This window comes from Pseudophryne corroboree, chromosome 1 (genome assembly GCF_028390025.1).
Source record: "Pseudophryne corroboree isolate aPseCor3 chromosome 1, aPseCor3.hap2, whole genome shotgun sequence".
Lineage (NCBI taxonomy): Eukaryota > Metazoa > Chordata > Amphibia > Anura > Myobatrachidae > Pseudophryne > Pseudophryne corroboree.
In genome coordinates, this window is record NC_086444.1 from 626,318,329 (window position 1) to 626,345,315 (window position 26,987).

The 26,987-nt window shown below is 48.2% G+C and overlaps 1 protein-coding gene across 1 annotated transcript in view; it reads right to left on the bottom strand.

Annotated features, from left to right (window-relative positions):
* The window catches only part of SIN3B (SIN3 transcription regulator family member B), a 238,355-nt gene that overhangs the window by 186,904 nt on the left and 24,464 nt on the right, over positions 1-26,987 (bottom strand). Inside the window, exons 8-9 of the mRNA XM_063914501.1 lie at positions 5,600-5,810; positions 5,003-5,119 (exon numbers count right to left, since the gene is read on the bottom strand). Of these exons, the coding sequence (XP_063770571.1) occupies positions 5,003-5,119; positions 5,600-5,810 (328 nt within the window). The remainder of the gene's footprint in view (positions 1-5,002; positions 5,120-5,599; positions 5,811-26,987) is intronic.

Consider the following 26,987-nt stretch of genomic DNA (forward strand, 5'->3'; position numbering starts at 1 on the left):
CGCTATATAATTTAGGGATTAACACTATATTGAGTGAATTTTTCCCAATAGCTGCTTGTATATACAATATTGCGCCTAAATTTTGTGCCCCCCCTCTCTTTTTAACCCTTTGAGCCTGCAAACTACAGGGGAGAGCCTGGGGAGCTGTCTTTCAGCTGCACTGTGAAGAGAAAATGGCGCCAGTGTGCTGAGGGAGATAGCTCCGCCCCTTTTTTGCAGACTTTTCTCCCGCTTTTTTATGGATTCTGGCAGGGGTATTTATCACATATATAGCCTCTGGGGCTATATATTGATATATATTTGCCAGCCAAGGTGTTTTTATTGCTGCTCAGGGCGCCCCCCCCCAGCGCCCTGCACCCTCAGTGACCGGAGTGTGAAGTGTGCATGAGGAGCAATGGCGCACAGCTGCAGTGCTGTGCGCTACCTTGGTGAAGACTGATGTCTTCTGCCGCCGATTTTCCGGACCTCTTCTTGCTTCTGTAAGGGGGACGGCGGCGCGGCTCCGGGAACGAACACCAAGGCCAGTTCCATGCGGTCGATCCCTCTGGAGCTAATGGTGTCCAGTAGCCTAAGAAGCCCAAGCTAGCTGCAAGCAGGTAGGTTCGCTTCTTCTCCCCTTAGTCCCTCCTCGGCCGGGCACAGAAATCTAACTGAGGTCTGGAGGAGGGGCATAGAGGGAGGAGCCAGTGCACACCAGATAGTACCTAATCTTTCTTTTAGAGTGCCCAGTCTCCTGCGGAGCCCGTCTATTCCCCATGGTCCTTATGGAGTTCCCAGCATCCACTAGGACGTCAGAGAAACAAGGGCTGCAGATGGAGGACTCGCTGCATAAAAACTACTGCAATTCAGGAAGGCAAGGCGAAGATGGTATAAGATCAACAGCGCCGACACCAGCACATTCAGGTATCCAAGATGCACAACAGTGTCCAGGCTTGCCTGGAGGAGTAGAAGAAGATGGGAAAGTATAAAGTGGCAAATTCATTCCTCTCCCACCTGGATGAATAAAAATGCTGTATGCGGCACGAACACTGAGCAGAAACTGCCTATCAAAACATCAACATCATTTAGGATACAGCCTCAGGATGGCGGCCTCAACACTGTTAAATGCAGCCAATGTAAGGTGGGACAGCTTGTTTAATAAAGTCCGGACAATTTGGAACACTCGAAAAACTTGGCATATTCTGAGGCACAAATTTGGATTGAACGCATATAAATCATTATTTCTCACTTTCACCGATAATCCTGAATTTCAACATGGTAAGTTCTCCCCATCCCTTTAACATTTGGCAAACTCCTATTGTAGATACAGTAGGAAAGCTGGCTTGCAGGTCGACAAAGAGGCCTTCCATGTTCCAGGAGTTCAAGGAGCGATATCCCTTATTGGCAAATCACCCATTGCATTCTTGCAGGCCCAGCACTACACCAGTGGTGTCATAAGAGCTTTTTCAAATTTAGATTGGAATAATCCATTAGACCAGGCCTGGCCAACCTGTGGCTCTCCAGCTGTTGTAAAACTACAATTCCCAGCATGCTTTGCCACAGTTTTGCTATTAGGGAATGCTAAAACTGTGGTAGAGCAAGCTGGGATGTGTAGTTTCACAACAGCTGGAGAGCCACAGGTTGGCCAGGCCTGCATTAGACACTATTACAAAGCCCAAGTTTGATATGGAAAGCCATCGCAATGATTTACAATTTTATACGTCAGGTATTTTTGCAGGACAACTCTTCTAACTATCTCACTTCATGGCTCGCTCAATTTCCCAATGTATCAGCAAATTATCTACTTCGTTCCCATTATAGATCAAGCACACTATTACCCTATTCCCCGTACATTACTATGTTCCTGAACATACTACATAGAGCATCTCTCATAGAAGATTTTTAATGGGACACTCTTCAAATACAAACTGTTATAAATGTGGTACACCTTCAGCAGACCTGTTTCATTGTCTTTGGGCTTGCCCAGTAATTTGCGGTTTTTGGCTCCACGTTAAAAACTACTCCACCACCAAGCTGGTCAATTACATCCCCTTAACACCTGAGTGGGCTCTGTTTGGTATGTTACCCCCTGATATTCGCATTACACAAGGTGAGAAACGTCTTTAATTGGAAATTAGTGCAGCAGCCTGTAAGACTATATTACAGACCTGGTTGCAACCATCCCAGTCTTCCCTTTCACTCTTTAAGGCCAAATTACACTAATTATTCAGAATGCAATGGGTTGAGGTTATTTTAGATAGGGAAGCCAAAACAGACATTTTTTTTTAATGTGGGAGTCATACATAGCCACTCTATTGACACCATTGAAAACACAAATCCATAACAGCTTGAAAAACTCATCTTGGTACATGCTACAATTAGCAGCCAATAATCCTCCTATTCAACTTTAAAGTTCTCCTTGAAAGATATGTTGACATTTCATGTGTACTCCTTCTCTTTCTTGTTTGGGGGGGTGGTGGTGGTTGGTGGGGGGTGCCAATGGCCTGATGCCACATCAGTATAATTGCACTCAATTTGACTGTTCTCATGTTGTTTTGAAATAATACGCGCTAAGTATATTTTTGTGACAACTGATCAGCTTATTGTACTACTACAATTTGTGTCTTATGTCAATGCTTGTCAAATACCATGTCTTATAACAATTGTAATATTATTTACTACATTGCTTGTAAACTGGACGCATGATGCTTCAATAAAAACTTTTGAAAAAAAAAGAAAAGAAGAAAGTCCGGACAAGTGGGAGAGGCCACGAGTCCTCCATCATAAAACCCACAAGATCAGAGTACCATGACTATCTTGGCCAACCTGGAGCTGCCATAAGAAAAGTCGCCCGTTCTTGCTTGATGAGTTTCAGAACCAGGAGGTAGAAGCAGAAACATGTAGATCAGGCAAAACATTGTCTGTATTGTTCACTTCAAAAGCTCCAGGGTCTCTCATTCTGGAGTAATACACCTTGTTGATTAACAGAGATGCAACGAGATCGAAGTCTGGCAAACCCTACCTCAACACCAAATTCTGAAAAATGCCTGGGTCGAAGGACCATTTGCTGGGGTGAAGATCCTGGTGACTCATCTGCCTCCCAATTTTTTCGACCCAGAGAATGAAGACTGCCGCTATGACCAGAACGTGGCCTTCTACCCACCGAATGATGCAAGCCATCTCCCACAGGATCAAATGCTGTATGTGCACTCTTGGTGATCAATAAACCACAACCAAGGCATTGTCCAACTGGACCATCAGCAGACACCACCTGCAGGTGCCGCTGAGCTGCTAACAAGTCATTGAAGATCGCCCTGATTTCTAGCACATTTATGGGCATCAATGTCTCCAGTTGGGATCAAACTCCTTAAAACTGGAACTAGAGGACCACAGCTCCCAAACCCAAGAAACTGGCATCAATGATTAACAGAATCCAGTCTTAGCTGAATGGGCCGGGACCGATGCACAGATGTTTGGAATCCAACCACTACAGGAGGGACAGGCAAGCCTGAAAGTAGAGATGAATGACTTGAAACAAGCGGAGAAGAGAGTTGAAGACAGACCAAAGGGCAGGGCTCTAATTTGGTAAGGAGGGATTTGGTGAGGCTCCCAGATAGGGGTGTGGAGATAGGCATCCAGAATGTCCATGGAAACCAGAAATGTCCTGTTCCATGCTAGCTGTCACTAAATTACTGAGCACAGGGATTCAATACTGAATTTCTGGAACCTTAACTGAACATTCATAGAGTTGAGATTCAAGATGGGTTGTACTATGCTGTCCAGGTTTAATTTCCCCCCAAAAAATTGTTAAAAACCCTTTAGCTTCTGGCCCACCAGGACAGGGACTACCACACCGGATACAGGTTCCGCACTGGCCCCTCCGCCCAAAGGCCAAATGTTTTTGACATGAGGCATGTAGACCCATAGAAAAGAAGCTCTACACAAGCATCGCAAGAGGTCTTAAACCATATTTCTTGAAACTGAAGAAGTGCTCACACCCTAGGATCTCCTATGTTGGTGGGTAAATGGTAATGCAGAAAGCTTTTCTGAAAGCATGGCATCAGGACAGCAAAGACTAGCAGCCTTTGGACAGCTCAAAGAAAAAGGAAAAGCCTCTAAAGATCACTTGGATTCTGTATCCAACTGTCAGTTCCACAACGGGGCCTATGAGTAGCTATAGCCAAAGCAGTAACTTTAGAACAGACCAGGCCTACATTAATAGCTGCCTCACCCAGGTAAGAAATGTACTCTCTAATGAGCTCAACCAACAGGAGCAGACTTGCCTAAAGGGTACCAGAGCAAAGCTGGTCCACCCATTTTTCAAGAAAATTATACAAGGCGGAGACAACGATACGCCTAAGGGATGCCCCTACAGCAATGTAGGTGGCCTTCAGGGTAGACTACAGTTTGTGATGGGAGTGTCCCATAGAGAGATAGATCCCGGTAATGAAACAGTAGGTTTTTTTTTTGTTTTTTTAAGATATCTACCATAGGCAGGGATTCACATTTTGGCCTATCCACAGCTGGCAGAAGATATGGGGAGAATAAACCTGTGTCGGAAAGTGGCAGTTCCCTCTGGAGGTGCTCACATAGCGGGCAGACTACCGCAGCCAAAATCTGCAAGACGGGAACAATAAGATAAGAGAAAATAAATATAACAGGCTTGCAGCCTGAAGAAAAAAGCCACTCTCCAATGGGCACTTAAACTAAACTGTGTTCAAGTGGGGTATAGAGAGGGAGGAACCATGTTCAAATTATTCAAGATTTAAAGTGTCAGGCTCCATACACCACATCTATACCCCAGTGTTTCCAGAGTCCTCCAGTGGAAGAAAGAAAAAAAATTTGGTGTGGTGTGGCTATGGTGTATTGGCAGTCAGAGAATTGTCTTTTTTTTGTTAGACTGTGGCACATAAGCATTAACAAACGTGAAATAAAGAGTGAACTATTTTGTTGTCTAATGTTCTGCAGTTTTATCAGTTGTACAGTGAGGTAACAACTGGCTTTCAGAAACAGGACAACACACCTCAAACCTCTCATCCTCACAACGGTGAAGTTGCTCTTCATATGGGGTCTTCTTAGAGCTGACAAAAGTAGAGTCCTCAGACCATGCAGGAAAAGACACCCAGGTATCATTTAATACCTGCAGGAGAGAGAAATCTTTGGTACTATAGATCTTCATTATTTTTTTTTATTTTTTTTTATAGGAAATTCAAACAATGTTGTACATGGGTAACCAATAGGCAATCAATACCGGATATATATGTTATATTGAAATGTATATTTCTGAATACATACCTCTTAATCATAAAAATAGCTACCTAGCCATAAGCATTATTGGTAAACAAATAAAATATCTACAGATGGTCACAAATGGACATGCACATGTGGTTTATAAAAGAGGTGATAACGCACATGCCAAATGCTATCATGTGGGTATGCCTGTACGTAGAATGAGTAGATTGACCAATTAACTGGTAGTTGTCAGTTAGTACTTATAAAATTATCCCCAAATGCTGTTAGGCAATTACCAGCCTTTAATTTTGACAAACATGTTTTTTTTATCAACGCTATTCACAAATTATTACTTTCATTGGGATTGCTATGTATAAACAGTGCACACCTCTTTGCAGACAGCAGTCCTACCACTGCATTTTGGTTGCTGATAGGTCTTAGGAAGTGCTCTGTAGCTGGAACCGATTCGTTTACAGGAGGCGTAATCAATCTCACGTCCTATGCCTTCATTAGAACGATCATTGGTTACCGGTGAGGCAAAGGAGAGTTCTTTAACTCCCAAGAAAGACTTAAATTGAGCAAAGAGCTCTAGAAACTTTCTGTGAAAAGAAACAAAGCGAATACAAAATATGTAAAAGAAATGTAATTAAACAATATTTCATTACAAAAACTTACAATAGCTTAAGTTATATATTTAGTACATTGTCCTGATGCATCTATTAGGTAACAAATTGCTTAATGAATCATATTAATAAAACACACTCAATGCTATGAGGGAGTCACCGCAGCCAATCTTTATAGAGGGTCCCAGCTGTTGCGTCACGTTGGCCACTAAGGATTGTGGTCAGAGCTGTTGCTAGGCAGAGACCTGTACTTTCAAGGAAGCGAGCCGGAGGACCAAATCCAGACCCACCTACAGGAAGGAAAGGCCCTGTGAGAGCTCTAATGACCTCTGGGCAAACGCCAAACGTGGTGATAAATTTGAGCCAAAGGAGGCTTCCGGGCATTAAGCATAGTACGGAAAACCCCTTCGCTCTCATGACGGATGTCTCAAGAGCCACCCCGTCAAAGCGTGACGAGGACAGATCCAGATGGAAGCAAGGGCCCTGAGACAGAAGATCCAGTTGTAGAATCAGAAGAAAAGGAGCGTCGATTAAGAGGCCAAGTAGATCGGCGTAACACACCCACCATGGTCAATGTGCAGCCACCAGGATCACCATGTTGTCCTCCAATTTGAGCTTGGAGATGAAGGAAAGATGTAGATGAGCAGGTACATCCACACCACTGCCAGAGTGTCTATCAGGAGAGCTCTGAGATCCCTGGAACAGTAGCTCGGCAGGTGGTGGTTGTGGCGAGACGCCATTATATCTATGTCTGGGAGGCCTGAACGGTGGACCTGTAACTGGAAGATGTCTGGATGCAGAGCCCACTTGCCTGAATGTACATCCTGACAACTTTCGCCTCACAAATCTGTACGCCAGGAATGAATACAGCCATCAGAGTTGGAAGGTGAGTGAAGGATGCGGCTGACTTCATTCATGGCGATATGACTACCACCCTGGTGGTTTATGTAGGTGACAGCAGTCGCATTGTGCACTAATGAGCCGTCAGTGGTGAGCAGTATCCAGTCCGGGATCCAAAAGGCTTCCGTCCAAGTGGGACTGGTGTAGACACCATAAGAGGGAGGAAGAAAAAAAAAGTAATCAAGGCGCAAACACACCTGTGCAGCCACCTGAGGATGAAAGGGCCACTCAACCCTTATATACAAATGCAATACCGGAAAAATAATGACCAAGGTGCAAAGTATTTATATTCCCATTATTGAGGAGGAATATGGTTTGAAGCGTCTAAAGAAACCTTGATGCGAGGGTCCTTGCTTGTGGAGAAGTGAGTATGGTATGCATTATCTGACAGAGATTTATCACATCATTATCACGATAAAGATACCTTTATGTGTGGACAGACACCTTATACACTGTGAGTAGGGTACGCATTGGATCCCTAACATCTGTACCTGTTGTTGTTTGAAAGAAGTTTGGGACGTATTGCACCATGATCTTTCATTGTTTTCTTTTTATGTCATCTTGAGCGACTGCTGGAGACAGAGGTCCTTTCTGTGAGAACGTAATCAGAGGATCATAAGACAGGACTTTCTTATCTGCGGGACTGATTTGATCTTGATTTGGACTTTAAGAATTCATTGCTTATTGTTATATGTGAAACCATAAGAGGGAGAGACAACCCTCCGGTGAGAGAATGATAGTATGCTCCATGAGGTGTGGACTGGACTTATTCCACCTGGCTAGAATTCTCAGTTGAAGAGGACGGCAGTAAAACTGGGCATACTCGACCATGAACCTTTGAACAATTGAACCTTGGAATCCAGCAGAGCTCCTAAGTGCAACATCTCCTGAGAAGGTATTAATGTAGATTTTCGCCAATTTATCATCCACCTGTGTGACTGTGGACAATCCACTGTCAGACGAATATGGACTGTAAGGACATCAGGAGACTAGGCCAGGAGAAGAAGGTCGCCTGGATAAGGCAAGATTCTGACGCCCCTGCGACGAAGATGTGTTGCCATGACCTTTGTGAAAAAACAAGGAGCCGTGGACAGTACAAACAGTAATGCCTGAAATTAGTAGTGATCAGACTGAACTGCAAATCTAAGGAAGCACTGGTGCCTGACTCGGATGGGGATCTGTAAATAGGCATCTTGGATGTCCAATGATGCCATAAAATCACATGGCCAGGATGATGGAGAGAAGAGACCCCATGCGGAATCCAGGGATCCGCAAATAACTGCTCAGCACTTTCAGATTGAGGATGGGCCGAAACGAGCCATCCTGTTTCTGGACCAGGAAGGGGTTGGTGTAGAAATCTGTACCTCTTTGAGACAGGGGACCGGGATGATGACGTTGGAGGCCTTAAGGGAGCAAACGCTGTCATGGTCCCCATCCAAACCTCAGCAAAAAAAAAAGGGAGCCGGCCTTCCACACTGGGTTCCAACAGGTGAGGCCAGCCTCGTCATGCAAAAGGCTTGTTGGCTGGCTTGGGAGCCAGTCAAATACTGCTTACCTTGAGGCTTAGATCCCTTAGAAGAGGAACTCTTTGATCCCTTGGGAGGAGGAACACCTGACCACTGGCCTTTCCCTGAGGACGAAAGTTGCGGCCAAAGGAAGGCCGTCTTGGACACTGCCAGCATAGCAACGATCTTGTCCAATTCTTGACCAAAGAGGATGTCCCTTAAAGATGCAGTGCCTCAAATGCTTTCTTAGAAAGAGTGTCACTGCCCCGGAACGCAGCCAGAGGGCTCTCCTGGCCACCACAGTAGACCTCGGCACCTTAAATGTTAAGACCTCTGTGTCAATGGCTGCCTCACCTAGGTAGGAGCCCGCCTCTTTAAAGCATACCACTAGAGACAACAACTTCTTTTGATTGGTACCAGAGTCGAGTCCGTCCTCTAGTTCTGCCCAGAGGCCGATGGCCTTAGCCACCCAAGCCAACACCAGAGCCAGGCGTGCTATAGCCACCACATTGGTATAAGCTGTCTTAAGGAAGTTTTCTAGCTTCCTATCCATGGGATCTTTAAGAAAAGTCCCTATTCGGAATAAGGAGGATAGAAGGTCTAATGAGGCTTGCAATGTGGGCATCAACTGGGGGAGGGGAATCCTACTTGGCCCGTTCCGCAGCTGGTAGTAGGTAGAATGACACAATGCGCTTAGACAATCGTACAATCGTAAGGACCTATTTGGGTGATCCCATGCCACCCCATGGAGGTCCTCCAACTGCCCTGAATAAGGGAATTCAGTTGGCAACCTTCCTCTGACATTTGAATACCGGGCCCTTCGACTTGGGAGTTTGTTTGGAATCCTCGACCTGGAGTAAGGATTTAACCTACCTGATCAGAGTTTCATCAATAAGCTGAGACACAGAATCCTCAGGCATCAAGGTAGTCTCCATGTCAGAGACGACAAACGTTATCCTCACACTCCAAGGAAATCTCAGAGTCTGAACCACCCACCACCAGGGAGAGGCATAGAGCTTTCTCCTAGAAGTCCTGCGTGTGGATGATCTATTCCTGTCTAGCATCTGTTGAAAAGAAGCTGACATCTGCGCCAAAAGCTACACAGACTGTGTAAACGACCATGGTGGCTCTACCACAGACAGCTGGGCTGTCGGAGCAGTCAAAATGCTAATAACTGGGAATGCATCTGCAGCTAGACTGGAAGGAGGAGATGACTTTGTAGCTGCAAGTTGGTTAACTAATTAAGACATTACTCCTCTCAACGTTGAAGGCCAAGCCAAATCCAGACTGGACACCGCAGCTGAAGGAGTAAGTGTATTAACACAGACTCTACAAGTACGCAGTACAGAAGCACCCACCTTCTTCGGAGATTTGCTCTTGGAAGACATTGTAAATGCAAAGAATGGAAAGAGACTCCATAACACAATAAATGGAGCTGCAAACAGATTTATATATTTGGGGTGTCCCTAGTGTGACCAGTATCGGCAGCAGGGAACACAAGCAGAAAGTACTTAACACACTCACATGCACACAGACCACTCAATGCACAGAAATTTGGGGACATACAGTGCTCAACAATCCAGCATGGCAGCAGGAAGGAGCTAGACGCATAACCTACTATATAGGAGTGAGGTATATGGGGAGACAGAAGCAAAGCTTTTCTCCTGGCTGTGCTGAGGCAATCAATGCAGTTAAAATGACTGCCAGCGTCTTGGAGAGAGCAGAGTTGTTTGCCTGAGGTGGACTGTCTACACCGAGGGAGCACACCCAGGGGTGTGGGAGGGGCTAACCAGGGAAATGGCCATCACCGCTTCCAGTGGTGTCCTGTTCTAAAATGCCCTGGTGGTCTAGTGTGTGGAGCAGGGACACCTGATCCGGCAGTGTATTGCCGCAAATATGCAGCTTCCTTCAAGCAGGGAGCAGCGCTTACATGTCCCTCTGCATTTAGCGGTGGCTGCGGGAGGAGTGTTCTTGCTCCTGGAGTCCACGGCAAAGGTCACCGATCCAGTTGCCGAGGCTGCTGCCAACAGCATCAATGGAGGAGCAGTGAGCCTTTACTGCTAGCACAGTTGAAAAATAAAAATTAAGAAAAAATAAGAATTTACTTACCGATAATTCTATTTCTCGGAGTCCGTAGTGGATGCTGGGGTTCCTGAAAGGACCATGGGGAATAGCGGCTCCGCAGGAGACAGGGCACAAAAAAGTAAAGCTTTTACCAGATCAGGTGGTGTGCACTGGCTCCTCCCCCTATGACCCTCCTCCAGACTCCAGTTAGGTACTGTGCCCGGACGAGCGTACACAATAAGGGAGGCAATTTGAATCCCGGGTAAGACTCATACCAGCCACACCAATCACACCGTACAACTTGTGATCTAAACCCAGTTAACAGTATGATAACAGAAAGAGCCTCTTAAAGATGGCTCCTTAACAATATAACCCGAATTTGTTAACAATAACTATGTACAGTATTGCAGATAATCCGCACTTGGGATGGGCGCCCAGCATCCACTACGGACTCCGAGAAATAGAATTATCGGTAAGTAAATTCTTATTTTCTCTATCGTCCTAAGTGGATGCTGGGGTTCCTGAAAGGACCATGGGGATTATACCAAAGCTCCCAAACGGGCGGGAGAGTGCGGATGACTCTGCAGCACCGAATGAGAGAATTCCAAGTCCTCTTTTGCCAGGGTATCAAATTTGTAGAATTTTACAAACGTGTTTTCCCCCGACCACGTAGCTGCTCGGCAGAATTGTAATGCCGAGACCCCTCGGGCAGCCGCCCAAGATGAGCCCACCTTCCTTGTGGAATGGGCCTTAACAGATTTAGGCTGTGGCAGGCCTGCCACAGAATGAACAAGTTGAATTGTGTTACAAATCCAACGAGCAATCGTCTGCTTAGAAGCAGGGGCACCCAACTTGTTGGGTGCATATAGTATCAACAGCGAGTCAGATTTTCTGACTTCAGCCGTCCTTGAAATGTATATTTTTAAGGCTCTGACAACGTCCAACAACTTGGAGTCCTCCAAGTCGCCAGTGGCCGCAGGCACCACAATAGGTTGGTTCAGGTGAAACGCTGATACCACCTTAGGGAGAAAATGCGGACGAGTCCTCAGTTCTGCCCTATCCGAATGGAAGATTAGATAAGGGCTTTTATAAGATAAAGCCGCCAATTCAGATACTCTCCTGGCGGAAGCCAGGGCCAGTAACATAGTCACTTTCCATGTGAGATATTTAAAATCCACCTTTTTCAATGGTTCAAACCAATGGGATTTGAGGAAATCTAAAACTACATTTAGATCCCACGGTGCCACCGGAGGCACCACAGGAGGCTGTATATGCAGTACTCCTTTAACAAAAGTCTGTACCTCAGGAACTGAGGCCAATTCTTTTTGGAAGAATATTGACAGGGCCGAAATTTGAACCTTAATAGATCTCAATTTGAGACCCATAGACAATCCTGATTGTAGGAAATGTAGGAAACGACCCAGTTGAAATTCCTCCGTCGGAACACTCCGATCCTCGCACCACGCGACATATTTTCGCCAAATGCGGTGATAATGTTTCGCGGTGACTTCCTTCCTTGCCTTAATCAAGGTAGGAATGACTTCTTCTGGAATGCCTTTCCCTTTTAGGATCTGGCGTTCAACCGCCATGCCGTCAAACGCAGCCGCGGTAAGTCTTGAAAGAGACAGGGACCCTGTTGTAGCAGGTCCCTTCTCAGAAGTAGAGGGCACGGGTCGTCCGTGACCAACTCTTGAAGTTCCGGGTACCAAGTCCTTCTTGGCCAATCCGGAGCCACTAGTATTGTTCTTACTCCTCCTCACCGTATAATCTTCAATACCTTTGGTATGAGAGGCAGAGGAGGAAACACATATACTGATTTGTACACCCAAGGTGTTACCAGTGCGTCCACAGCTATTGCCTGTGGATCTCTTGACCTGGCGCAATACTTGTCCAGTTTCTTGTTGAGGCGAGACGCCATCATGTCTACCATTGGTCTTTCCCAACAGTTTATTAGCATGTGGAAGACTTCTGGATGAAGACCCCCCTCTCCCGGGTGAATATCGTGTCTGCTGAGGAAGTCTGCTTCCCAGTTGTCCACGCCCGGGAAGAACACTGCTGACAGTGCTATTACGTGATTCTCCGCCCAGCGAAGAATCTTGGCAGCTTCTGCCATTGCACTCCTGCTTCTTGTGCCGCCCTGTCTGTTTACATGGGCGACCGCCGTGATGTTGTCCGACTGAATCAACACCGGTTTTCCTTGCAGGAGTGGTTCCGCCTGGCTTAGAGCATTTTAGATTGCTCTTAGTACCAGAATGTTTATGTGAAGAGACTTTTCCAGGTTCGTCCATACCCCCTGGAAGTTTCTTCCTTGTGTGACTGCTCCCCAACCTCTCAGGCTGGCGTCCGTGGTCACCAGGATCAAATCCTGTATGCCGAATCTGCGGCCCTCCCATAGATGAGCCTTTTGCAACCACCACAGAAGATATACCCTTGTCCTTGGCGACAGGGTTATTCGCAGGTGCATCTGAGGATGCGACCCTGACCATTTGTCCAACAGATCCCTTTGGAAAATTCTTGCATGGAATCTGCCGAATGGAATTGCTTCGTAAAAAGCCACCATTTTTCCCAGGACTCTTGTGCATTGATGTACAGACACCTTTCCTGGTTTTAGGAGGTTCCTGACAGGTCGGATAACTCCTTGGCTTTTTCCTCGGGAAGAAAAACCTTTTTCTGAACCGTGTCCAGAATCATCCCTAGGAACAGCAGACGTATCGTCGGAAAACAGCTGCGATTCTTGGAATATTTAGAATCCAGTCGTGCCGTCGAAGAACTACTTTAGATAGTGCTCTTCCGACCTCCAACTGTTCTCTGGAACTTGCCCTTTTTAGGTCGTGCAAGTAAGGGATAATTTAGATGCCTTTTTTCTTTGAAGAAACATCTTTTCGGCCATTACCTTGGTAAAAAGGCCCGGGGTGCCGTGGATAATTCAAACGGCATCGTCTGAAACTGATATTGACAGTTCTGTACCACGAACCAGAGGTACCCTTGATGAGAAGGACAAATTTTGGACATGGAGGTAATCCTTGATGTCCAGGGACACCATATAGTCCCCTTTTTTCCGGTTCGCTATCACTGCTCTGAGTGACTTTATCTCGATTTGAACCTTTTATGTAAGTGTTCAAAACATTTTAGATTTAGACTATGTGTCACCAAGCCGTCTGGCTTCAGTACCACAATATAGTGTGGAAAAATAATACCCTTTTCCTTGTCGTAGGAGGGGTACTTTGATTATCACCTGCTGGATATACAGCTTGTGAATTGTTTCCAATGCTGCCTCCCTGTCGGAGGGAGCCGTTGGTAAAGCAGACTTCAGGAACCTGCGAGGAGAAGATGTCTCGACTCTCCAACTCTTGAGACTACCCCCCCACCTTGAGTCCGCTTGCACGGCCCCAGCGTCATGCTGAGGACTTGGCAGACGCGGTGGAGGGCTTCTTTTCCTGGGAAAGGGCTGCCTGCTGCAGTCTACTTCCCTTACCTCTATGTCTGGGCAGATATGACTGGCCTTTTGCCTGCATGCCCTCATGGGAAAGGAAAGATTGAGGCTGAAAAGACGGTGTCTTTTTTAGCTGAGATGTAACTTGGGGTAAAAAAGGTTGGATTTCCCAGCTGTTGCTGTGGTCCCCAGGTCCGATGGACCGACCCCCAAATAACTCCTTCCCTTTATACAGCAATACTTCCATCTGCCGTATGGGATCTGTATCACCTGACCACTGTCGTGTCCCTGACATCTTCTGGGAGATATGGACAACGCACTTATCTTGATGCCAGAGAGCAAATATCCCTCTGTGCATCTCACATACATATATATAGAATGCATCCTATTAAATGCTCTACATGAATAAAATATTTTCAGTCAGGGAATCCGACCAAGCCAACCCAGCACTGCATCTCCAGGCTGATGGCGATCGCTGGTCGCAGTATAACCACCGTATGTGTGTATATACTTTTTAGGATATTTTTCCAGCTTCCTATCAGCTGGCTCCTTGAGGGCGGCCGTATCTGGAGACGGTAACGCCACTTGATAAGCGTGTGAGCGCCTTATCACCCTAAGGGGTGTTTCCCAACGTACCCTAATTTCTGGCGGGAAAGGGTATAACGCCAATATTTGCTATCGGGGTAACCCTACGCATCATCACACACTTCATTTTATTTTATCTGATTCAGGAAAAACTACAGGTAGTTTTTTCACTCCCACATAATACCCTTTCTTGTGGTACTTGTAGTATCAGAAACACGTAACACCTCCTTCATTGCCCTTAACGTGTGGCCCTAATGAGAAATACGTTTGTTTATTCACCGTCGACACTGTATTCAGTGTCCGTGTCTGTGTCTGTGTCGACCGACTGAGGTAAATGTTTTTAAAACCCCTGACGGTGTTTCTGAGACGCCTGGACCGGTCCTAATAGATTGTCGGCCGTCTCATGTCGTCAACCGACCTTGCAGCGTGTTGACATTCTCACGTAATTCTCTAAATAAGCCATCCATTCCGGTGTCGACTCCCTAGAGAGTGACATCACCATTACAGGCAATTTCTCCGCCTCCTCACCAACATCGTCCTCATACATGTCGACACACACGTACCGACACACAGCACACACACCGGGAATGCTCTGACAGAGGACAGGACCCACTAGCCCTTTGGGGAGACAGAGGGAGAGTCTGCCAGCACACACCAAAAACGCTATAATTATATAGGGACAACCTTGTATAAGTGTTTCTCCCTTATAGCATCTTTTATATATATACACAATATCGCCAAAATCAGTGCCCCCCCTCTCTGTTTTAACCCTGTTTCTGTAGTGCAGTGCAGGGGAGAGCCTGGGAGCCTTCTCTCCAGCTTTTCTGTGAGAGAAAATGGCGCTGTGTGCTGAGGAGATAGGCCCCGCCCCTTTTTCGGCGGGCTCGTCTCCCGCTATTTTTGAAGTTAGGCAGGGGTTAAATATCTCCATATAGCCTCTGTGGGCTATATGTGAGGTATTTTTTGCCTCTAATAAGGTTTTTATTTGCCTCTCAGAGCGCCCCCCCCAGCGCTCTGCACCCTCAGTGACTGTTGTGTGAAGTGTGCTGAGAGGAAAATGGCGCACAGCTGCAGTGCTGTGCGCTACCTTTATGAAGACTCAGGAGTCTTCAGCCGCCGATTTTGGACCTCTTCTCTCTTCAGCGTCTGCAAGGGGGCCGGCGGCGCGGCTCCGGTGACCATCCAGGCTGTACCTGTGATCGTCCCTCTGGAGCTAGTGTCCAGTAGCCAAGCAGCAAATCCACTCTGCACGCAGGTGAGTTCACTACTTCTCCCCTAAGTCCCTCGTTGCAGTGATCCTGTTGCCAGCAGGACTCACTGTAAAGTAAAAAACCTAAGCTAAACTTTCTCTAAGCAGCTCTTTAGGAGAGCCACCTAGATTGCACCCTTCTCGTTCGGGCACAAAATCTAACTGGAGTCTGGAGGAGGGTCATAGGGGGAGGAGCCAGTGCACACCACCTGATCTGGTAAAAGCTTTACTTTTTTGTGCCCTGTCTCCTGCGGAGCCGCTATTCCCCATGGTCCTTTCAGGAACCCCAGCATCCACTTAGGACGATAGAGAAACAAAGAAAATAAGAATTTACTCACCGGTAATTCTATTTCTCGTAGTCCGTAGTGGATGCTGGGTACTCCGTAAGGACCATGGGGAATAGACGGGCTCCGCAAGAGACTGGGCACTCTTAAAAGAAAGATTAGGTACTATATCTGGTGTGCACTGGCTCCTCCCTCTATGCCCCTCCTCCAGACCTCAGTTAGGGAAACTGTGCCCGGAAGAGCTGACATTACTAGGAAAGGATTTGGAATCCAGGGTAAGACTCATACCAGCCACACCAATCACACCGTACAACTTGTGATAACTATACCCAGTTAACAGTATGAACAACAAATGAGCCTCATTAACAGATGGCTCATAACAAAACCCTTTAGTTAAGCAATAACTATATACACGTATTGCAGAGAGTCCGCACTTGGGACGGGCTCCCAGCATCCACTACGGACTACGAGAAATAGAATAACCAGTGAGTAAATTCTTATTTTCTCCGACGTCCTAGTGGATGCTGGGTACTCCGTAAGAACCATGGGGATTATACCAAAGCTCCCAAACGGGCGGGAGAGTGCGGATGACTCTGCAGCACCGAATGAGCAAACTCAAGGTCCTCCTCAGCCAGGGTATCAAACTTGTAGAATTTTGCAAATGTGTTTGAACCCGACCAAGTAGCAGCTCGGCAAAGTTGTAAAGCCGAGACCCCTCGGGCAGCCGCCCAAGAAGAGCCCACCTTCCTCGTGGAATGGGCTTTTACTGATTTAGGATGCGGCAATCCAGCCGCAGAATGTGCAAGTTGAATCGTGCTACAGATCCAGCGAGCAATAGTCTGCTTTGAAGCAGGAGCACCCAGCTTGTTGGGTGCATGCAGGATAAATAGAGAGTCAGTTTTTCTGACTCCAGCTGTCCTGGAAACAGATTTTTAGGGCCCGGACTACGTCCAGCAACTTGGAATCCTCCAAGTCCCGAGTAGCCGCAGGCACCACAATAGGTTGGTTCAAATGAAAAGCTGATACCACCTTTGGGAGAAATTGGGGATGAGTCCTCAATTCTGCCCTGTCCATATGGAAATTCAGATATGGGCTTTTACACGACAAAGCTGCCAATTCTGACACACGCCTGGCCGAAGCCAAGGCCAACAGCATGACCACTTTCCACGTGAGATATTTTAGCTCCACGGTTTTAAGTGGCTCAAACCAATGTGATTTTAGGAAATCCAACACAACATTGAGATCCCAAGGTGCCACTGGAGGCACAAAAGGGGGCTGAATATGCAGCACTCCCTTAACAAACGTCTGAACTTCGGGCAGTGAAGCCAGTTCTTTTTGAAAGAAAATAGACAGGGCCGAAATCTGAACTTTTATGGAACCCAATTTTAGGCCCATAGTCACTCCTAACTGTAGGAAGTGCAGAAATCAAACCAGCTGAAATTCCTCCGTTGGGGCCTTCCTGGCCTCACACCAAGCAACATATTTCCGCCATATGCGGTGATAATGTTTTGCGGTCACATCCTTCCTAGCTTTTATCAGCGTAGGAATGACTTCATCAGGAATGCCCTTTTCCTTTAGGATCCGGCGTTGAACCGCCATGCCGTCAAACGCAGCCGCGGTAAGTCTTGGAACAGACAGGGCCCCTGCTGTAGCAGATCCTGTCTGAGCGGCAGAGGCCATGGGTCCTCTGAGATCATTTCCTGAAGTTCTGGGTACCAAGTTCTTCTTGGCCAATCCGGAACAATGAGTATAGTTCTAACTCCCCTTTTTCTTATTATCCTCAGTACCTTGGGTATGAGAGGAAGAGGAGGGAACACATACACCGACTGGTACACCCACGGTGTCACGATCGCCTGAGGGTCCCTTGACCTGGCGCAATATCTTTTTAGCTTTTTGTTGAGGCGGGACGCCATCATGTCCACCTGTGGCCATTCCCAGCGATTTACAATCAGCTTGAAGACTTCTGGATGAAGTCCCCACTCTCCCGGGTGGAGGTCGTGTCTGCTGAGGAAGTCTGCTTCCCAGTTGTCCACTTGTCCAGAATCATGCCCAAGAACAGCAGACGCGTCGCAGGAATCAGCTGTGACTTTTGGATATTCAGAATCCAGCCGTGCTGATGCAGCACTTCCTGAGATAGTGCTACGCTGACTAGCAACTGCTCTTTGGACCTCGCCTTTATAAGGAGATCGTCCAAGCACGGGATAATTATGACTCCCTTCTTTCGGAGGAGCATCATCATTTCGGCCATTACCTTGGTAAATACCCGTGGTGCCGTGGACAGACCAAACGGCAACGTCTGGAATTGGTAATGACAATCCTGTACCACAAATGTAGGGAAGTTTCCTGACTCGACCATTGTCCTTGGAAGTTTCTTCCCTGGGTGACTGCCCCCCAACCTCGGAGGCTTGCATCCGTGGTCACCAGGACCCAGTCCTGTATGCCGAATCTGCGGCCTTCGAGCAGATGAGCACTCTGCAGCCACCACAGCAGAGACACCCTGGCCCTCGGGGACAGGGTGATCAACCGATGCATCTGGAGATGCGATCCAAACCACTTGTCTAACAGATCCCACTGAAAGATCCTTGCATGGAACCTGTGATGCACCGACACCTGCTTTGGTTTCAGGAGGTTCCTGACCAGAGATGATAATTCCTGGGCCTTCTCCTCCGGGAGAAACACCTTCTTCTGTTCCCTGAGGTACTCCTGGTGGGGTGGATAAATGGGGACATGCAGGTAAGCATCCTTGATGTCCAATGACACCATAAAATCCCCCTCTTCCAGGCTTGCGATTCCATCTTGAACTTGAACTTTTTTATATAAATGTTCAAGGATTTCAAATTTAGAATGGGTCTCACCGAACCGTCCGGTTTTGGTACCACAAACATTGTGGAATAGTAACCCCGTCCCTGTTGAAGGAGGGGTACCTTGATTATCACCTGCTGAAGATACAGCTTGTGAATTGCCGCCAGTACTACCTCCCTTTCTCTGAGAGCAGCAGGCAAGGCTGATATGAGGTAACGGCGAGGGGGAGTCGCCTCGAACTCCAGCTTGTATCCCCGTGATACTACTTGCAGAACCCAGGGATCCACCTGTGAGCGAACCCACTGGTCGCTGAAGTTGCGGAGACGCGCCCCCACCGCACCTGGCTCCGCCTGTGGAGCCCCAGCGTCATGCGGTGGACTTAGAGGAAGCGGGGGAGGATTTTTGATCCTGGGAACTGGCTGTTTGGTGCAGCTTTTTCCCTCTTCCCTTGCCTCTGGGCAGAAAAGAAGCGCCTTTGACCCGCTTGCCTTTCTGGGGCCGAAAGGACTGTACCTGATAATACGGTGCTCTCTTAGGCTGTGAGGGAACCTGAGGTAAAAATGTCGACTTCCCAGCTGTTGCTGTGGAAACGAGGTCCGAGAGACCATCCCCAAACAATTCCTCACCCTTGTAAGGCAAAACCTCCATGTGCCTTTTAGAATCCGCATCACCTGTCCACTGCCGAGTCCATAATACTCTCCTGGCAGAAATGGACATTGCATTAATTCTAGATGCCAGCCGGCAAATATCCCTCTGTGCATCTCTCATATATGAGACGACGTCTTTAATACGCTCTATGGTTAGCAAAATCGTATCCCTGTCGAGGGTATCAATATTTTCTGACAGGGTATCGGACAAAGCTGCAGCAGCACTACACATCCAAGCTGAAGCAATTGCAGGTCTCAGTATAGTACCTGAGTGTGTATATACAGACTTCAGGATAGCCTCCTGCTTTCTATCCGCAGGCTCCTTTAAGGCGGCCGTATCCTGAGACGGCAGTGCCACCTTTTTTGACAAGCGTGTGAGCGCCTTATCCACCCTCGGGGTTGTCTCCCAACGTAACCTGTCCTCTGGCGGGAAAGGGTACGCCATCAGTAACTTTTTAGAAATCACTAGTTTCTTATCGGGGGAAGCCCACGCTTCTTCACACACTTCATTCAACTCATCTGATGGGGGGGAAAAAAAATAAGAATTTACTTACCGATAATTCTATTTCTCATAGTCCGTAGTGGATGCTGGGGACTCCGTCAGGACCATGGGGAATAGCGGCTCCGCAGGAGACAGGGCACAAAAAGTAAGCTTTTAGGATCACATGGTGTGTACTGGCTCCTCCCCCCATGACCCTCCTCCAAGCCTCAGTTAGGTACTGTGCCCGGACGAGCGTACACAATAAGGAAGGATCTTGAATCCCGGGTAAGACTCATACCAGCCACACCAATCACACCATACAACTTGTGATTTGAACCCAGTTAACAGTATGATAACAACGAAGAAGCCTCTGAAAAGATGGCTCACAACAATAATAACCCGATTTTTGTAACAATAACTATGTACAAGTATTGCAGACAATCCGCACTTGGGATGGGCGCCCAGCATCCACTACGGACTATGAGAAATAGAATTATCGGTAAGTAAATTCTTATTTTCTCTAACGTCCTAGTGGATGCTGGGGACTCCGTCAGGACCATGGGGATTATACCAAAGCTCCCAAACGGGCGGGAGAGTGCGGATGACTCTGCAGCACCGAATGAGAGAACTCCAGGTCCTCCTCAGCCAGGGTATCAAATTTGTAGAATTTAGCAAACGTGTTTGCCCCTGACCAAGTAGCTGCTCGGCAAAGTTGTAAAGCCGAGACCCCTCGGGCAGCCGCCCAAGATGAGCCCACCTTCCTCGTGGAATGGGCTTTTACAGATTTTGGCTGTGGCAGGCCTGCCACCGAATGTGCAAGCTGAATTGTACTACAAATCCAGCGAGCAATAGTCTGCTTAGAAGCAGGAGCACCCAGCTTGTTGGGTGCGTACAGGATAAACAGCGAGTCAGATTTTCTGACTCCAGCCGTCCTGGAAACATATATTTTCAGGTCCCTCACAACGTCCAGCAACTTGGAGTCCTCCAAGTCCCTAGTAGCCGCAGGTACCACAATAGGCTGGTTCAGGTGAAACGCTGAAACCACTTTAGGGAGAAATTGAGGACGAGTCCTCAATTCTGCCTTGTCCGTATGAAAAATCAGGTAAGGGCTTCTACAGGATAAAGCAGCCAATTCTGACACACGCCTGGCCGAAGCCAGGGCCAACAGCATGACCACTTTCCATGTGAGATATTTCAAGTCCACAGTGTTGAGTGGTTCAAACCAATGTGATTTTAGGAAACCCAAAACAACATTCAGATCCCAGGGTGCCACTGGAGGCACAAAAGGAGGCTGTATATGTAGCACTCCCTTAACAAACGTCTGGACTTCAGGCACTGAAGCCAGTTCTCTTTGAAAGAAAATCGACAGGGCTGAAATCTGGACCTTAATGGATCCTAATTTTAGGCCCATAGACACTCCTGCTTGCAGGAAATGCAGGAATCGACCCAGTTGAAATTCCTCCGTCGGGGCCTTTTTGGCCTCGCACCACGCAACATATTTCCGCCAGATGCGGTGATAATGCTTTGCGGTTACATCCTTTCTGGCTTTTATCAAAGTAGGGATGACTTCGTCTGGAATGCCTTTTTCCTTTAGGATCCGGCGTTCAACCGCCATGCCGTCAAACGCAGCCGCGGTAAGTCTTGGAACAGACAGGGTCCCTGCTGGAGCAGGTCCCTTCTCAGAGGTAGAGGCCACGGGTCCTCTGTGAGCATTTCTTGAAGTTCCGGGTACCAAGTCCTTCTTGGCCAATCCGGAGCCACGAGAATAGTTCTTACTCCTCCCCGCCGTATAATTCTCAGCACCTTGGGTATGAGAGGCAGAGGAGGGAACACATACACTGACTGGTACACCCACGGTGTTACCAGAGCGTCCACAGCTATTGCTTGAGGGTCCCTTGACCTGGCGCAATACCTGTCCAGTTTTTTGTTGAGGCGGGACGCCATCATGTCCACCTTTGGTTTTTCCCAACGGTTTACAATCATGTGGAAGACTTCTGGGTGAAGTCCCCACTCTCCCGGGTGGAGGTCGTGCCTGCTGAGGAAGTCTGCTTCCCAGTTGTCCACTCCCGGAATGAACACTGCTGACAGTGCTATCACATGATTTTCCGCCCAGCGAAGAATCCTTGCAGCTTCTGCCATTGCCCTCCTGCTTCTTGTGCCGCCCTGTCTGTTTACGTGGGCGACTGCCGTGATGTTGTCCGACTGGATCAGCACCGGCTGACCTTGAAGCAGAGGCCTGCATTGTAAATGGCCCTTAGCTCCAGGATATTTATGTGAAGTGATGTCTCCAGGCTTGACCACAAGCCCTGGAAATTTTTTCCCTGTGTGACTGCTCCCCAGCCTCGCAGGCTGGCATCTGTGGTCACCAGGACCCAGTCCTGAATGCCGAATCTGCGGCCCTCTAGAAGATGAGCACTCTGCAACCACCACAGGAGAGACACCCTTGTCCTTGGGGACAGGGTTATCCGCTGATGCATCTGAAGATGCGATCCGGACCATTTGTCCAGCAGGTCCCACTGGAATGTTCTTGCGTGGAATCTGCCGAATGGGATTGCTTCGTAGGAAGCCACCATTTTTCCCAGGACCCTTGTGCATTGATGCACTGATACTTGGCCTGGTTTTAAGAGGTTTCTGACTAGCTCGGATAACTCCCTGGCTTTCTCTTCTGGGAGAAACACCTTTTTCTGGACCGTGTCCAGGATCATCCCTAGGAATAGAAGACGTGTCGTCGGGATCAGCTGCGATTTTGGGATATTGAGAATCCAACCGTGCTGCCGCAGCACTACTTGAGATAGTGCTACTCCAACTACCAACTGTTCCCTGGATCTTGCCCTTATCAGGAGATCGTCCAAGTAAGGGATAATTAAAACTCCTTTCCTTCGAAGAAGTATCATCATTTCGGCCATTACTTTAGTAAAGACCCGGGGTGCCGTGGACAATCCAAACGGCAGCGTCTGAAACTGATAGTGGCAGTTCTGTACCACAAACCTGAGGTACCCTTGGTGAGAAGGGTAAATTGGGACATGGAGGTAAGCATCCTTGATGTCCAGAGACACCATATAATCCCCTTCTTCCAGGTTCGCGATCACCGCTCTGAGTGATTCCATCTTGAATTTGAACCTCTGTATGTAATTGTTCAAAGATTTTAGATTTAAAATAGGTCTCACCGAGCCGTCCGGCTTCGGTACCACAAACAGCGTGGAATAATACCCCTTTCCCTGTTGCAGGAGGGGTACCTTGATTATCACCTGCTGGGAATACAGCTTGTGAATGGCTTCCAATACCGCCTCCCTGTCGGAGGGAGACGTCGGTAAGGTAGACTTTAGGAAACGGCGAGGGGGAGACGTCTCGAATTCCAATTTGTACCCCTGAGATACTACCTGAAGGATCCAGGGGTCCACTTGTGAGTGAGCCCACTGTGCGCTGAAATTCTTGAGACGGGCCCCCACCGTGCCTGAGTCCGCCTGTAGAGCCCCAGCGTCATGCTGAGGACTTGGCAGAAGCGGGAGAGGACTTCTGTTCCTGGGAACTGGCTGTTTGCTGCAGCCTTTTTCCTCTCCCTCTGCCCCGGGGCAGAAATGAGGAGCCTTTTGCCCGCTTGCCCTTATGGGGCCGAAAGGACTGCGCCTGATAATACGGCGTCTTCTTATGTTTAGAGGCTACCTGGGGTAAAAATGTGGATTTCCCAGCGGTTGCCGTGGACACCAGGTCTGATAGACCTACCCCAAATAACTCCTCCCCTTTATAAGGCAATACTTCCATATGCCTTTTGGAATCAGCATCACCTGACCACTGCCGCGTCCATAACCCTCTTCTGGCGGATATGGACAGCGCACTTACTCTTGATGCCAGTCGGCAAATATCCCTCTGTGCATCACGCATATATAAAAATGCATCTTTTAAATGCTCTATAGTCAGTAATATACTGTCCCTATCCAGGGTATCAATATTTTCAGTCAGGGAATCCGACCAAGCCACCCCAGCACTGCACATCCAGGCTGAGGCGATTGCTGGTCGCAGTATAACACCCGTGTGAGTGTATATACATTTTAGGATATTCTCCTGCTTTCTGTCAGCAGGTTCCTTAAGGGCGGCCGTATCAGGAAACGGCAGTGCCACCTGTTTAGACAAGCGTGTGAGCGCTTTGTCCACCCTAGGGGGTGTTTCCCAACGTGCCCTATCCTCTGGCGGGAAAGGGTATGATGCCAATAACCTTTTAGGAATTATCAGTTTTTTATCGGGAGAAACCCACGCTTCATCACACACTTCATTTAATTCCTCAGATGCAGGAAAAACTACAGGTAGTTTTTTCTCACCAAACATAATAGCCTTTTTAACGGTACTTGTACTATCAGAAATGTGTAAAACATTTTTCATTGCCTCAATCATGTAACGTGTGGCCCTACTGGAAGTCACATTCGTCTCTTCATCGTCGACACTGGAGTCAGTATCCGTGTCGGCGTCTGTATCTGCCATCTGTGATAGCGGGCGTTTAAGCGCCCCTGATGGTCTTTGAGACGCCTGGACAGGCACAAGCTGAGTAGCCGGCTGTCCCATGTCATCAAACTGCTTTTGTAAAGAGCTGACGCTTTCACGTAATTCCTTCCATAAGCCCATCCACTCAGGTGTCGACCCCCTAGGGGGTGACATCTCCACTACAGGCAATTGCTCCGCCTCCACATCATGTTCCTCCTCATACATGTCGACACAGCCGTACCGACACACAGCACACACACAGGGAATGCTCTGATAGAGGACAGGACCCCACTAGCCCTTTGGGGAGACAGAGGGAGAGTATGCCAGCACACACCAGAGCGCTATATATATGTACAGGGATAACACTATACAGAGTGTTTTTCCCCTTATAGCTGCTGTTTATATTATTACTGCGCCTAATTAGTGCCCCCCCCTCTCTTGTTTTACCCTTTTCTGTAGTGCAGGACTGCAGGGGAGAGTCAGGGAGACGTCCTTCCAGCGGAGCTGTGAGGGAAAATGGCGCCAGTGTGCTGAGGAGATAGGCTCCGCCCCCTTCTCGGCGGACTTTTCTCCCGCTTTTTTTTTTTTATCTGGCAGGGGTTAATATACATCCATATAGCCCTGGGGGTTATATGTGATGTATTTTTGCCAGCCAAGGTGTTTATATTGCTGCTCAGGGCGCCCCCCCCCAGCGCCCTGCACCCATCAGTGACCGGAGTGTGTGGTGTGCATGAGGAGCAATGGCGCACAGCTGTAGTGCTGTGCGCTACCTTGGTGAAGACTGATGTCTTCTGCTGCCGATTTTCCGGACCTCTTCTTGCTTCTGGCTCTGTAAGGGGGCCGGCAGCGCGGCTCTGGGACCGGACTCCGATGCTGGGCCTGTGTTCGGTCCCTCTGGAGCTAATGGTGTCCAGTAGCCTAAGAAGCCCAAGCTGGCTGCAAGCAGGCAGGTTCGCTTCTTCTCCCCTTAGTCCCTCGATGCAGTGAGCCTGTTGCCAGCAGGTCTCACTGAAAATAAAAAACCTAAAACTAACTTTTTCTAAGAAGCTCAGGAGAGCCCCCTAGATTGCACCCAGCTCGGTCGGGCACAAAAATCTAACTGAGGCTTGGAGGAGGGTCATAGGGGGAGGAGCCAGTGCACACCAGGTAGTCCTAAAGCTTTTCTTTTGTGCCCAGTCTCCTGCGGAGCCGCTATTCCCCATGGTCCTTACGGAGTTCCCAGCATCCACTAGGACGTCAGAGAAACCACTGGTTGCTTTTTCTCCCCAAACATAATACCCTTTTTAGTGGTACCTGGGTTAATGTCAGAAATGTGCAACACATTTTTCATTGCCGTAATCATGCAACGGATGGCCCTAGTGGAATGTACATTAGTCTCGTCCTCGTCGACACTGGAGTCAGACTCCGTGTCGACATCTGTGTCTGCCATCTGAGGTAGCGGGCGTTTTTGAGCCCCTGATGGCCTTTGAGACGCCTGGGCAGGCACTGGCTGAGAAGCCGGCTGTCCCACAGCTGTTATGTCATCGAACCTTTTATGCAAGGAGTTGACACGGTCGTGTAAAACCTTCCACATATCCACCCACTCTGGTGTCGGCCCCGCAGGGGGTGACATCACACTTATCGGCACCTGCTCCGCCTCCACATAAGCCTCCTCATCAAACATGTCGACACAGCCGTACCGACACACCGCACACACACAGGGAATGCTCTGACTGAGGACAGGACCCCACAAAGTCCTTTGGGGAGACAGAGAGAGAGTATGGCAGCACACACCACAGCGCTATATAATCAGGGATTTACACTAACACAAAGTGATTTTTCCCTATAGCTGCTTTACATATACAGTTTGCGCTTAAATTTAGTGCCCCCCCTCTCTTTTTTACCCTTTGAGCCTGGAAACTGCAGGGGAGAGCCTGGGGAGCTGTCTTCCAGCGGAGCTGTGAAGAGGAAATGGCGCCAGTGTGCTGAGGGAGATAGCTCCGCCCCCTTCTCGGCGGACTTCTCCCGCTCTTATATTTATATTATGGCGGGGGATTTTTGCACATATATAGTTTTTTAGACTATATTATGTGCTGTTTGCCAATGTAAGGTACTCTAATTGCAGCCCAGGGCCCCCCCCCCCCCAGCGCCCTGCACCCATCAGTGACCGGAGTATGTGGTGTGCATAGGGAGCAATGGCGCACAGCTGCAGTGCTGTGCGCTACCTTAATGAAGACCGGAGTCTTCAGCCGCCGATTTTCAGGATGTTCTTCTTGCTTCTGGCTCTGCAAGGGGGACGGCGGCGCGGCTCCGGGACCGGACGATCGAGGACGGGTCCTGTGTTCGATCCCTCTGGAGCTAATGGTGTCCAGTAGCCTTAGAAGCCCAAGCTAGCTGCAAGCAGGTAGGTTCACTTCTCTCCCCTTAGTCCCTCGTAGCAGTGAGTCTGTTGCCAGCAGATCTCACTGAAAATAAAAAACCTAACAAATACTTTCTTTACTAGAAGCTCAGGAGAGCCCCTAGTGTGCAACCAGCTCTGGCCGGGCACAGATTCTAACTGAGGTCTGGAGGAGGGGCATAGAGGGAGGACCAAGTGCACACCAGATATAGTACCTAATCTTTCTTTTAAGAGTGCCCAGTCTCCTGCGGAGCCGGTCTATTCCCCATGGTCCTTACGGAGTACCCAGCATCCACTAGGACGTCAGAGAAATAAAAGTAACAAGGGGCCACTTTGAAGCAGCCCCCCAT